We start from the raw sequence: 15,307 nt of genomic DNA, 5'->3' as shown, positions 1-15,307 counted from the left end.
GGACAGTTGCCCTATGACACAGAAGCCTGTGCGCTTTGGCAGCCCGCGTCGCGCCTCTCCTCCTCTACGGCCCCTGGAGCCCCCCCACGCCTGCCGGCCCGTCCCCGAGGCGGCAACGGTCGCCGCTAACGGTCGCCGCTAACGGCCCGCGGCAGTGATGTCACATCCGCCACCCGCGCGGCCGCCGCCGTCCTGCGGCTGCAAAGTTTTGGGGCGGGGCGGGCAGCGCCGCGGCCGCGCAGCGCCGCGGAGCCGCGCCGGCGGCAGGGGCAGCGCCGCCGCGCCGCGCAATGAGCGTCCGCCGGGCGGCTGCTGCCGCCGCCTCCGCTCGGGCTCCGGGGGGCGGGCAGAAAGCGCAGCTGCCGGAGCGCTGTGCATGACCGGGAGGAGCCGCGCGGAGAGGCAGCCGGCGATCGCCATGCGGGCGCCCGCCACCGTCCTCAGCCTCCTGCTGCTGTCCTTGCTGGCCGGGCTCCATCCCGCCAAGGTAGGAGACGGCCGGGCGCGCGGGGCTGCGCCTCGAGGAGGAGCGCCGCGGGCCGCGCAAGGGCGGGCGCTGCGGCTCCCGCGGGCGGCCCGGGGGAGAGGCGGCTGCGCCTCCGGGCACGCTGCGGAGCGGGTAGCGCGGAGGGCGCTCGCTGCCCGTCCCCACCGCCCGAGGCGGAGAGGCGCGGGCGGCGGTAACCGCTCGGCGAGCCCGCCGCCGCCGCCGACCCCTCGGACGGCGCGAGAGCCCGCCGCCGGCGGCCCCCATCCCCGGCACCGCCGCACGCAGCCCCCCGCACGGCCCCGCGCACACGCAGCACCCCGCGCACACGCAGCACTCCGCGCACGGCCATGCACGGCCCCGCACGCAGCACCCTGCACACACACACAGCACCCCGCACACGGCCATGCACGGCCCCGCACGCAGCACCCTGCACACACATACAGCACCCCGCACACGGCCATGCACGGCCCCGCACGCAGCACCCTGCACACACACAGCACCCCGCACACGGCCATGCACGGCCCCGCACGCAGCACCCTGCACACACACACAGCACTCCCCGCACGCAGCACCCCGCACACACACAGCACTCCGCACACGGCCATGCACGGCCCCACACGCAGCACCCTGCACACACACAGCACCCCGCACACGGCCATGCACGGCCCCGCACGCAGCACCCTGCACACACACAGCACTCCGCACACGGCCATGCACGGCCCCGCACGCAGCACCCCGCACACACACAGCACCCCGCACACGGCCATGCACGGCCCCGCACGCAGCACCCTGCACACACACAGCACCCCGCACACGGCCATGCACGGCCCCGCACGCAGCACCCCGCACACACACAGCACCCCGCACACGGCCATGCACGGCCCCGCACGCAGCACCCCGCACACACACAGCACCCCGCACACGGCCATGCACGGCCCCGCACGCAGCACCCTGCACACACACAGCACCCCGCACACGGCCATGCACGGCCCTGCATGCAGCACCCCACCACAGCCGCACGCACATGCTCCCCACGCAGCACCACACACAGATTTTCTTTAGCTGTTGTGTATAAAAGCAGGTGGACAACGGGACTGCTGGTGGTAAATCACTAAGGGGATAATTAGCTGCTGAACTGATAGCTGTCCAGTTCTGACTGAAATGAGCAGAGATTTATCTAAACTCAAGGCCAAGAGGTATTTATAGTGCTCAGTGACTGCACCAGTCCAGCGAAGCAGTAGCACTGGGAGCGGGGATCAGCAGCCTCCAAGTCAAAGTAGGTTTGCTTAGCGTGGAACCTGCGGTGTCGCGGGAAGGCACCGCTTTTCCTACGACAGCCGTGCTCCAGGCTACAGCAGGTTCATTACTTCCAGTGCATTCAGACTGCCAAAAGATCAAATCTGATTTTGAAATAACGGCAACATAAAAGTAAACAATATTTCTTCAGTCATGCAACCTGCTTTGTGAGAGTGATTTCAGATTAAATAACTGAAAATCAGACATGTCTTATACCGGTTAATAGCAATGATGACTCAAAACTACTAGGCCCGCAGATGTGTCTGCTGTGCAGCATAAACTTAGAACTTGCCTTGTTCATCTTTTTATGTGTCATGCAATCTTGTGACTGTCAGCATTATAAAAACGTAATGAGAGAGAAAATATTTTTATAGTATATCAGTCCATTACCACCAGTAGTCCTTAGCTTGTTGCCACAATTTATATTGTGTGTTGGTGAATGTCATTGTAATGATACCATTTAAGTACCAGATAACCATAGGAAGCAATGTTAAGCTCTTCTGACAGTTTTTCCTCTTTTAAATAGAGGAATTAATCACATAAATTAATCATATATAAAAAATACTGCATTTCCAAAAATATGGAAAGGAAGTTCCTCTTCAAAAATATCAAGATAGAACTTAAAGAGCAATTCAGTGGAAGTCTGATTTACAGCTGCAGTACTTTGACTGCTCTTTAATCTGTAAGATAAAATGACAACTTAAAAAAGCAGGAGGTGATACAGGACTAATAATATTAGTTCAATAATGAATTATATCACTATGTTATTATATAGGAGCTATTTAAAAGTATCAGCTATTGCTATGTTCTGTAGAGACTCAGGAGGCAATGCACAGGAGTTCTACATCTGCACATAGCAGTCCATGGTCACATTATGATTATGGGTTTCCACACGCTCATTTTTCTTGACTTTTTCTTTTCCTATCTTGAGTTACCTTAGTCAGATCTGTTAAAGTCAAAGAGACTGCCTGAAAGCAGGAAAAGCAAAATTTCTATCACTTGGTCTACTCACAGAAGAGTAAAGCCACTAATGAAACAAATGAGCTTCAGCTGGCAGCATTTTCATTTAGATCAAGTGTCAAAGATATGCCCCAAAACAACAGTGGGAAGAAACTCTGTTTTATATGTCTCTTACCATCCAGCACTGAAAAGCAGGAATGAAATGGCATAAATTAACTTTTCAAACTTTGCTTCTAGGCTTTTTTGCTATGGCATACTGTTCTGAGGGCATAAAAATGGCCTTTTATTCATCACCATATTTGACATTTTAGGGGATATTAAAATGTTCGTTTTAACTTTGTGAAGGGATCTTGGACTGGAAAGCTCTAAAGTCCTTAAGATTATGTAAAAGTAAGAGCTCTTAATCAAAGCTTGCTATTTAACAGAGCTGAACTGAGTTTTCAGAAATAAAACCACAAGATCAAATGGTTACTCAGATTGTTGGTTAAGATACTACACCAGGTTAAGTGTATTAAAAGATGCTGTATGGCAGATAATCATTTAGTTTTGCAGGGTATTTCATATTTCGGTAGAAAATGATATATGGAAAATGTATACAGTTGTCTTTAGCAAATAACTACAAGCTGTAATTGGAAGTAGTATTTGGTTATTTATCTTACTTTATGCTAAATGGAAATGTAATAATAATTTCCTGCCCTGCAGGTTGAGAAGCCTATATATAATGTGAGATTAGTTGTAGGAGATAAGGGGATGTTAATTTTTTTTCTTTTCCAGAAAGAATTGTGCAATATGCTCATGACTAGGTGCATAACTTTTTACCTCTCCTTGACACTGACAAACTTATTAGCTTATCAAAATAAATCACACTAGGCATTTCATAGAACAGGTATCCTATTCATGTCCTAGATAATTAATATCTGAATAATAATTTATTTTACTGATCAATTACTTCAAAACAATGCCTACAATTAAAAATGTTTGATTTAGTGCCAGGCCATCACTGGTTGTAAAACTACTGTGCACAGGCACTCTTACTATGACAGGGCTTCTATGTTAAACTTACCAGGTTATCTGCTGATTGCAACGTGTTTAAGTAACGCCATCTTATGGTAAGATATATAACCAAAAATATGTATAGTTTTTTCTTAAATTTCTGACACATTAAGATTTTATTTCTACTAGAGTAATTCATTGTCCATGCTCTTGTATTTCTTTTTTTTTTAAAAAAAAAAAGATGTTAAACGTGATGTAGAATCTTGACTACCTCTGGAAATTCTTCTTTAGCAAATGAAGACAGCTCACTGCTGATTGATTTTTAAATGCTTTTAATGCTAATTGCAGGATATTAATTTTAAAAAAACTTACTAAAAAGTCAAAACTGTGAATTAGATTCTATTTTTGTTCTCTGTATAGAAAAAAGAAAATATAATATTTCATGAATAATGTATTTCAGTAAAGTTTTATTTTCAGTAGAGTGATTAGCTATTCAGCAGGAAACCAACTACAGGCAAAGGCCTCAAAATATAAAGTCTTTCCTTTCTCCTACAATCAAATGCAGTATCTTGAAAGAAGAAACTATTAAATATTAGGTTATTCATAAGAATTACTGCTAGATGGCATGTTTGTGTTGCTTTTCTACAAGCCATAAGTCTTCTGTAGTGACCTTCAGAGTATGTATAGTGGACTTTTTTTATATGGATCACTTCCGCAAGCCATCATTTGATCACTATAACCAAATAATCACTGTAGTATAACTGAGAAAGCATACTGGGGTGATGTAATACTGATCTACACAGAAATCAAGCACAGCAGGTTCCAAACACTGCCTCTTTTTTCATGGTGCTTTTAAGGTTAATTTTGAAAATTTAAATAGATCTGAAAAATATGTACAGTTTTCAACACGATTTCGTGAACTTTGTCTTAACATTCATAATGGATCTGTTTCCTATATGTGATGGTTTATTTTTTGAAATCTGGTAAAAAGTGTTTCAGAAGAAAAACTGACAAGTATAGTCCCAAACAAGAGATATGTATAGTACCATTAAGGACAGTTACAGAAAATAATTTTTATGCATATTTATTGCTTGAGATGATAGGATGTTTGGGAATATTAACATTAAAAAATGAAAGCAAATTGGAAACCATTTAGCTGCTTTTGAAGGCGTACTTAGTCTTTCCATTTTGACCTTATGAATGACTATGTTCCTACATTTTAAAAATCTATGAAGTTATCTTCACACACAATCATTCTGTGTAACCAGCCACTAAAAACTCTTCCTTCCCACAGAGACTTCCAGAACTTTTTGGTAAGAAAAGACTGTATTCATGCTACTTTGCAGTACAAGTTAATTCATCCCTATTATGATATTTTATAACAAGCATATTATGCACAAACAGGGTTAACATTACACATTATTGGAAATAATGATTTGTAATACTATAAGACACTGCAAAACTATAAGTGAAATCTCAGTGGCTACTTGGAAATTAATGTACCCTATTTCCTACAGTATCGTTAGTTAGTCGATATGAAAACCTTGTATTAATTATTTAGCCTGCAGGACTTAAGAATGCTCTGAATCATTAATTGCTGAATGTGGTCAGCTCCTGCCTGGTGTCTGGTCTCCCATTTCTAAGCAAAGTGATTCCAAAGCCAGTGAAGAATAGCCAAGTTCTGTCTATATCCTGGGTTACTCTAATAACTTCAATCAGCGGGTAAGGTCCAAAGGCTGTTATTAACACTACCATACCTCTCTGCAATGGTTAATACAATGCCTTATTGCCTTTGTGTCCTGGAAGAAGCGACTGAAAAAACAAAGATGATTAATGTATTTCCTTTTCATCTACACCCAATAACGCAGCTCTACCATATGTTGTATAAAATCACAGGAAGGCATTCTCTGTTTCACTTTAAGTAACATATATAAAGATACTAGAGGAGACTGAGACAATATGCATGTGAATGACAGCTGTATGTCTACCAGCTCTTATGGTGCTATTAGACATCACAATATTCTTCAGGTTATTTTTAACTTGATGCTATATAAAGACAACTTTTTTTCTCTAGCTAAAAATGGTTCCTCTGTTGTTCACCACCAATATAGCCATTACTTCTTTGAATGTGATAAGTGTGTATATATATGTATATACATATATGTATAGTCTCAAAAGTTTATATATGCATATGTATACACAGACATGAAGATACATATACTAAGTAATTATTCTCCCATAAGAAGTAATTATTTTTTCATTAGATGCAGCTTTCCTTCAGGTAACCAGCCTACCACCTTCCTTCTATATTTGGTCAGGTCATAAGCCAGTAAAGGAGGAATGATTTACAAAATAAGCAAAGAAGAAAGAGCTGAAGAAGTGATGGTGACTGTCATGAACAGGAAATGTAGTTTAACAGCTAGTAAAATAACATCCATCTATAGCTCCAAAGATCATATTACTACATAGCTGCACACTTAGCACAGTTATAAATACTGTAAAGGTGTTCTCCTTTCTTTAAAGTTAGAGGAGCCTATTAAGAAATGAACTGGGAGTCCTCAGAGATCTCCAGCTTGTTTTGGGCACCAAAATCTCCTTTTTCAGTAGCATGGTATGACACAAATGCTTCTTGGCATTATTTAGACTTCTTGGTGGACCTTCAGTGAAAATCGGATAAAATTCAAGATCCTTGCTTACATCTTTGCAGCAGTAGTCTGGGATGAGCTCTTTCTAAGATCATCTTTAATAAGAACAACCATCTATCCTATTGCTTTTCTCCTCAAAGCATGATGAAGCTGAGAGAAGTGAGGACTTTGAGTGCCAAGTTTGAGTATGGAGCCCTTATCACAAGGGAGAATGCCAGCATTCCAGATCAAGTGGAGGACTTTCCTTACCTATAGAATTGAACTGGAAATGTTGTAATTTCTTGCTTTTATGTTTATATGGCATAAAGAAAAAGCCTATCTGGAGTTCTAGATTACATCTGTTTTTTCAAATGTTCTTATACCAAGATGTGTGATACAAGCACATGCTTCTATGCACATTAAATATCGCAGTCTAGCCAAATTCTTAGTCCTCCAAGCCAGTAAAAAGCAGAAATACAGCAGCAGTGCCAATTACCCTTAAAATGATATTTTGAATGCTCTGCAGTTAGAAAAACATTCAGGAGTTAAACATTTTTTTGTATTTCAAAAAGTCTGAAAGAAGACTAAAGAGTTTAAATTGTACTTGTTTAATGTAAGGATATAGCAGGGATTACACCACACATGGTCAGCTAATAAATGTGCAACTTGGTACACTTGCAGAACAGACCAATTTACTGTTCACCTTTCAGTCTTTCTGTCAACTTGGTGGTCTGGACAATGAAATTATCCCTGTTCTCAGTGATGCACGAAGAGAGGGAATATATGTGCTGGCTGAACTTGTGTTTCCTCTGGGCTGAATGAGGACTGAAAAGACAGCCTTCTTCTGGTGGAGGTTTCAGTGACTCTCTGAAGAGAGAATGACATGGCTTCTCTGATGTCTCTGGTATGGACACTGAACTGAGCCTTGAATTTTGCACTTGGGAGAAGATGAAAGAAAAGGGATTTTCGTGCAATAGTGGCAGTAGCTGTAACACTCACATACGCCAAATTTTAGATTTGTCAAGTGAGAAAGCTACAGTGATGGCTAAAGTTCACAACTACTAATTATAAGGAAGAAAAATTTACCTAGAGGCCACTGGTATTCTGATTAGATTCACTAATGTCTGTCAGGAGTAGAATAAATTGCTCTTGTTTATAGCTGTCTCTCACTTAGAAATGAGCTTTATTTCAAAGTTTGCAATTAAAACAATCCTGAATGTTCATTTCTAAACATTCCCAAATGATTCATTCAAATTTGAAAACTTACTTCCACTTTGGCTATCATTCCTGTAACATCTTGTTAAAAAACGAACTGTTAAAGTCAAGAGCTACCAGATTCCTTCCAAAACCTTCTGGTTCATTTGACAGAAGATAATTCTGATACATGCCAGAAATGATGAATCAGCATTAGGGACACTAAGGGTCAGAGTCTATGTCTTAGCTATTTACTCTCTGGCTAGTACCTCAAGTATAAACCTTATTCCTCTTACTGTCCAGAGGTATGATATCTTTCATTCCCCTAAGCTACTACATCTGTTTAAAAAGAAATACAATGCTCCATTAAGTAATTTATTTCCTTTTTTATTGTGAAGGTGGTTGAACAGTGGAACAGTTTTCCCAGAGAGATTGTGGAGTCCTCAACCTTGGAGATACTCAAAACTTGCCTGGAGGTAGCCCTGAGCAACCTGCTGTAGTTGAATCTGCTTTGAGCACAGGGGTTGGACTAGATTTCTAGAGGTCCTTTCCAGTCTCAGTGATTCTGTGATTCCTGAGAGAGGTTGGATACCACAGAAATTAAACATGGTTAAGACTGATTAAGTCACTGAGTCCATCTCCCTACAAGGGACATGGCAAGTTTTCTCATGTGGTTCCACAAACCACTTTCTAAATGGGTGGTAGCAGTGCTGGTCGTTATTGAAAAATTTCCTGATAAAAACTAACCGCCTAATTCTTTTGTTAAATAGAAACAACCTTGTAATTTTTTTTCCCTTTGGGATCTTCCTGAACTACATACATGTAGATTTTGTCTAACACTTGTTCTCCCCTTCTAATTAGTATTCTTGACATATATTTGTACCTTCTGATTTGTATGTTTAAATGGCCTCTAACACTTTAAGAACCAACTCTGTTACCCTGTCACTTTCTAATTAATTAATTATTTCTCTCTCTGGAACCCTGCCACTTAAGCAAAATTTTTCCTGTTAAAATATCACTGTTTTCATATCCATTATCATAAATTTCTAGTATAGTTCTGAAAACTTGCTATGCTGTGCCACTATTAGTTTCCACATACCGACAGTTTTAAAAAAGCAAATTAGTATGCTTCTTTTCTATTATTTTTGCTTCCTCTGAAGAAAACATGCTATTATTTGTTAACTTTACACCAAAGCCTGTATACTTCCCCTTGTTTTCCACCTCCAGAATGCTGCTATTCTGTGTCAACATACTCATGGTTTGCCATCTTGGCATGCTTTCTGGCTAGCTGTGTTCCTACTAGGTACCTGCTTTTCCCATATTCGCTTCCCTTTAGACCAAGGCTTCTTTTTCCAGGGCTCTTTTCAATATTTTTCATTTTCGAGAGACTATAAGAGTTTTGCTAAATTTGGACAAAATCCTTCAGTCCCCTATATATATCACTTCACATGCTGAATTTTTTATTACTATTACTATTTTTAATAATAACTAAAAACATATCCTCGTAGCTACAAGTAACTGCATATCAAGCCAAATGCACTGCTAAGCTAGTAAAAGCTTTTCCACTGACAACAGTGATAATTATTTCTGTCAGTGGAATGTTTCTTCTATCTCAAAAATATTAAAAGCCTGTTACTAACATTCCAAGACTTTAAGAATTCACCTGATTCTGGTTCATGCACCATACATGTCTAATTTTACTTTAAAGTCCAATACGGACAGATCTGGTAACCTGTTCATCGGATTGGAAAGACTTTGGGCTATCCTTGCAAGGGCATATATCCAAATCCTAGAATTGTTACTCTGATCAGTATCAGTTTAATGAAAATGTTTCATGACAGGCATCACAAAAAAGAGAAAAAGGGAAAAGAAACACTTTTCTGTTTGGTAGCCCAAAGGTACCTGTTTCTTTATATATCGGTTGCTTTAGGCAGGCTGTCTTTTAATGCAAGCCGGCTCTTACAAAGCATCGACTGTAGCAGAAGAAACCAATTATTAGCATACTACTATCATCAATTTAAACATGAACTTAAGAAAGATCTTAAATAATCTACTTCATTATTTTCAATTTAAAAAAATATTATTTAGTCATGCACAGTTCACATTTGAAGATCAGGCAAATTACTTCAGAATCTGGGCATTTTCTGCCTACCTCATCTTTGAATATCTTGCCATTTTAAAATCAGTAACATCCTGTTACACTGAACAGAGCATACTCTTCCAATTTCCCGTCCAAAAGGCTTTGTAGTTCTGTTTTCATTAGGATATAGTGTGCACAAAACCACAGTCCTTGGGGGACTTCTTGCTAGGGGAATTCTTGCCTGATAGCATGAGAAGGCCAATTCCATGATGCAAGTGTGTGTCGTCATGTCTATGCACTATAAGACTCTGCTTGAACATTAACTTGCTTAAAGAATAACTGGCTGAAAGACCAAAGGTAGCATTGGAAGTAATGAGAACTTCAGGATGAATGCCTTAAATGCCTAATTATGGATAGAGGCTACTGGTTTTTAAATGCAACCTCTAAATCCAGTGCAAAGGTTTATTTAGCCCACCCACACTGTTCACCTCGAGGCATGCCAGAGGTAAACCCTTCCAGTAAACCATGTAGTTATGTACCTAGTTGCAGCATGAACATTCCCAGAATCATTCAGAACAAATACATACATACTTTAAAATACATATAGAAAGTTTTTGAAGACTGGGATGACTAAAAAATAATGATGGTTGAAAGACTACAGTTTCTTCTGTTGAATAGCTGGCCACTACTCTTGCTGAGAGGCACACACATCACTACTTTCCTTGCAATTTTCTTCTTAATTTTCTGGGGTTGTTACCAAGTTAGTAATTGTTACATGTATGGAAATAGTAGAAAACCAGCTATCAGGCTAGAAGCCTGTATCATTGCAAAATGGAATTGTCTATTATATGGAATATATACATTATTATTATTATATTATATATTATTTTTGAAAATGTGTTTGTACTTGCATTTGTAGAGGATAAGAAGTCCAATCAAAGTTGCTCAAATTTTAGCATTCATATGGTGAATTATTTGTGAAATAGCCACAGGACCATTTCTAGAAATGTTTCTGAAAATAGTACTCTATCTATAGATTGATTCTAGTAAAAGAAGAAACTAATTTTATTAAATTGTTTAGATCAAATTATCTGCATAACCCTACTATTGAGTATATAGGGAAGCCTATTTAACTATGTTAGCAAAGAGGCTCTCAGTACTTCTCAGAAGAATATGAGTAATCCAATACATTATACTTCTGCATTTTTTTCTTCACAATTTTTCAAAATATGTGTAAGAAGTGTTTAAGAAAGCAAACAAAAAAAAAAAAACAAAGGAATAGGCTACTGTTTATTTGAAACAAAATCCTACATGATGTGAATTTCAGCTGTTCCCAAGTTCTAGCATTCTCCTTAAGTAGTTATTGTTCTCAAGCAGTTTGCAACAAATAAAAAAAGCTCCTTCCTAGTAGCTTTATGTTGTTACATGCACAATCACTTACCATATTTTAAAATTATTTATTTATATCTTTAAATAATGTGCACAATTTCATAAATGCATTTTCAAGGACAAGTAGGAAAAATAGCTGCTTGGTTTTAAAAGTTTCTCTATTTTATTTGCTTTTATTTCCTACTGTAAACATAAACCTTGATGAATAGATGTCTACAAACACAGACGGAAGTGTGTGAATAGAAAGAACAAAGTCAATTGTCATCATAAATGAGAATACTAATAATATATTGAGGTGAGATGGTATTTTCTATGCTGCTGCAAAGATGAGAAATAGCATTTCTGATTCTTAGTATTTTCTCACATTCTAGCCACATTGTACTAAGATATGGAGATATTCCATATGGAGATATTCCACCAATATCTTTTTTAAAAACTAATATAATCCATAACTTAAACTTTCATTTTGTTCATTATTCAAGACCATCTTTGTTATTACATTTTCAATAGCATTGATATACATATAATTCAAAGCTACAACCTTGACTATTTGCAGAAACACATGTTCTTAAATACAGACAGGTATTTACGCTAGAAATACTTTTCCAGTCAGGATACAGAAAAAAGCACATACAACTAATCTGACCAGTCAGAATTAACCATGTAAGCTGGAATACTAGATTCTTTCAGGGACAGGTTTGTAATAAAGATTTAATACAAGCTTTCAGCTGCACCAACACCACAGCTTTTACCAGACGAAAATACTGAGGACATCAGTTTGATGGCAGTTACTTTGTGGTTAGACAGTGAAACCACAGCAGATGTTATTTTTTGCAAACAGTCCAGCCAGCTCCAAGAGGCACTTTGCACAACTTCATGAGACCTAACAGAATTTTAGTAACAAAAATGTTACTAAAGCTTCTTAAGGTAATGTCCGAGTCTTCTTGTTTATCTGGGAAAAAAAACACTATGCTGTAGGCTTACTATAAATAAATAATTATGAATAGATACAGCATATGGGTTTGCTTTGAACTCTGCTATTCAGTAGATCTTTCATCATATTCCTGGGAGCTGCTATGCCATCTTCTTCTGTTTCTGTCCAGTCATTTTTTCTGTAGAGGAAAGCATACAGTAGGCAGAAGGAACAACCAGTAACTTCAGTATAGGAGAACGTAAACAGAGTAAAAAACATGACTCTTATTTTAGGGTCCCCATGGGGATTCATAAATTCAGTTCCAGTGCCATAAATTCCTTTATTCTCTAGCTAGAATAGGGATGTTTGTGAGTTAAATTAGTTTGAAGTACAATTATTAAGCATTAGCTCACCTACACCAATGTTTCTGCTGAAGGATCAATATAAATGCAAATGATATCAGCTCTGCAGTAGTTAAATAAAGAGCAAAGACTTAGAACTGACGTATGACCAAAGAACATCAAAAAAAGCATCTGATCCTAAAAGTCATGTCTACCCAGGGGAGGCAGGGGCCTGAGTTGTTTTACAGTTTTTATTTATTTGTGCTACAAAGTCATAAAGACATCATATCAGAAAAACAGAAACACACTGCACTCCAAAGAAAGTCCTTGGAGAGAAGAATGCTCTTATTTTCTTATTTCAGAGCACTTTGTCTTTTCCTGCCTTAAAAAAAAAAAAAAAAAAAAAAAACTTTTTGAAAATTTCTCAAAGTTTGGGTTTCGTAGATTTTTCTGTTCTGCCATTTCCAAAGATTCAAGAAAGGAGGGGGAAAAAAGGGGGGGGAAGGAAGGAAGGAAAAAGAAAGAAAAAAAGCTCTGATGCTGAGATCTGTAAAATCAATATATGACCTACAGGGAAGAGAAATGAGAATACAACTTAATCTCTTCATCAGACAAAATGATTGTACCTTAAGTGGAGGATCCAGTCAGCGCAGATCACTGCAGACAGTACATTGCTGGGATGATTCTGTGGCTCAGATATTTCCACAGTGCAGAAAAGAATTGCACCGAGAAGGCCAGAACCTCTCACCCCTCTGATCAGCTATTTTACTTTGTGTGAGAATAACACACGATCCCCTCATCTCTGTCTCTACTTTTATCTGGGAGATGCTCCAGCCCCTGGGTGCTGTTATGAATATCCAAGGGCCAGAGTTATATCCATTGAGGATCTGACCCTAAATAAACTCTGATCCTAAATAAACTCTTCGCCATACTTTTGTAGTGGTGTTTAGACCTGGAGAGATCTTGCCATCCCCCAGCCAGTCATCACTGGCCATGCCTGGGACTGCTACCTACACAGCACTGCAGAGCGCTGCACAGCTGGGGATGATACAGAATCTGGCCACCATTATTTAGCCTCCTTACCCCCATTTCCTTCCTTCCCTTGGACTCACCAAAGGAATACCAAGCTGAAATTTTCTGGAGCCATCTGTGTTACCAGAGCTTCTCAGCGAGATTAGTCTGAGTTAGGAGCCAATCCCATTCTAGTGCTAAAGAGTGAAATTCTTAACTGCCATTTCTCTTCTGCTTGAAAGGTTTTTAACAAAGAAAGTCATGCTGCTATTTACTCCCTAATCATCATTAGCAAAATAAAACTGCCACATAAATATTTTATTGTGGTAAGATCTTGATATTTGAATAAATCAGCATACTCCAACAAACACTTGCCCATTATTACAGGTTGCTCTGAGTTGACCAGGTACGTTTAAAAAAAAAAAAACCCCAAGACAATAAACAGAATTTTTACTCTTTGGCAAGGACAAATTACCCTGAGCCTTCTCAATCTGTTTATCTGGTGAACCCCTAACAACATACTATGCAACAACAATGCATAGCAACAGCTAGCACCAACAATGTCCGGAGAACAAAATTCTGACATCCCTTAAATTGGTATAAACAAGGCACTATTCTGATGGCATCTACTGAGTCGCTTCCGATTTGTTCCTAGATATCTAAAGACACAACAGCGTTCTGTACTTTTAGAGAAGATACCTAAACTTGCATAATCTGCTGCCACTTAATGCGCAGCAACACCACTGATGATCACCTTAAGGCAATCTCAGAGTTGCATTTCCTACATGCTATAGCCTGTGGAGCTAAGTTGATTTATACTGGCTGAGGATTTTGCCCATCACTTTTCTATTAGTTACATACAGATGCTGTTTCATTACCTGCTAATATCAGGAGTGCATATTTACAAAATACTATGAAGTTAGTTTAGAATTCTTGACTACTTTTTCTCAGCTCTATTGTTAAAGGCTGTTTTGAGAATAGTGCAATAGCAGGGTGTGAAAATAGACGAGTATCTTTTGTTTTCTAACACAGTGAGAGACAACACAATTTCTCTCACCATGCACACTTGCAATAAAATATGTTTGGAGAACAGCCAATATGGAGCAAAATCCTCAATCCTTAATCAAATGGAAGAAAAATTCAAGTATTTATCTGTACATAAGACGTGTTTCAAATTATAAATATATGACTATCTCTATCACTTGTAATGATGAGATAATGTGTTGTCACCTAGTGTTTAGTATTTGTTGTACGTAAGGTAGAAAAAAAAGTGCATTTAGGTGGCATGTGGTATCACACATACACATAAGTTCTCCATACATCATGAAATAGCATATAGGCATGCTAGTGAGAGTAACATACAGGATATACAAGATACCCTTTCTAATCCAAACCTGCAGCCTATTAGCTGTATTTCACCACAGCAGTATTCAAGGACAACATGCAAGCAATACTGCAAGTTCAGCCTCTTCTGCAGTCACTCCAGTGTTTAAGAAATTTAACTGTAGCTTCATATCCATCACAAGAATACACACTGTTCATATTGTACGGGAAATAACAGGCTTTTAGAACTCCTTATTTTTGCTGGGCTATGAATTAATCATGTTAAAATACTATGAGATCCTTAGATTGAAGTCTTTATCTAAATTAAAATCATTTTTATTAAAGAGAAGTAAAGGAGCAATTTGAAAAAGTAATAAAATGAAATGATAAGAGTTCAGTGATACACATTAAGTACTTCATGACTTTCTGTGAATTAAAATTTGGTTGAAGAAAAAAAACTGAGATTGGATAAACTACAGTTTACCCATGTGGAATAGTTTTACAGAGTCCAGAAAGTGTTTCAGGAGCTCCAGTGGAAGCTGGGAGATGGCTGATCCACTGGGCTGTTGGGACAGCATCCACCTCTGCAGATTTTCCACAGAAAGCCTCATCAGGAAACCCTTACTGTAAAATTAGTTTACCCTTTACTGCCAGAACCTGAAAAGAGGAAAGTGCAGTATAATCATTTGCCAA

General features: G+C 39.6%; 1 protein-coding gene across 2 annotated transcripts in view; it reads left to right on the top strand.

The window, feature by feature from the left end:
- Positions 1 to 289: 289 nt before the first annotated feature.
- The window catches only part of OLFM3 (olfactomedin 3), a 58,559-nt gene continuing 43,541 nt past the window's right edge, over positions 290 to 15,307 (top strand). For both annotated transcript variants that reach the window (XM_062581113.1, XM_062581112.1), the window contains exon 1: positions 290 to 487. In XM_062581113.1, coding sequence (XP_062437097.1) covers positions 377 to 487 — 111 coding nt within the window. In that variant the 5' untranslated portion in view covers positions 290 to 376. The remainder of the gene's footprint in view (positions 488 to 15,307) is intronic.

The sequence above is a fragment of the Rhea pennata genome, chromosome 8 (assembly GCF_028389875.1).
Source record: "Rhea pennata isolate bPtePen1 chromosome 8, bPtePen1.pri, whole genome shotgun sequence".
Lineage (NCBI taxonomy): Eukaryota > Metazoa > Chordata > Aves > Rheiformes > Rheidae > Rhea > Rhea pennata.
This window is presented reverse-complemented; position numbering and strand designations above follow the sequence as displayed.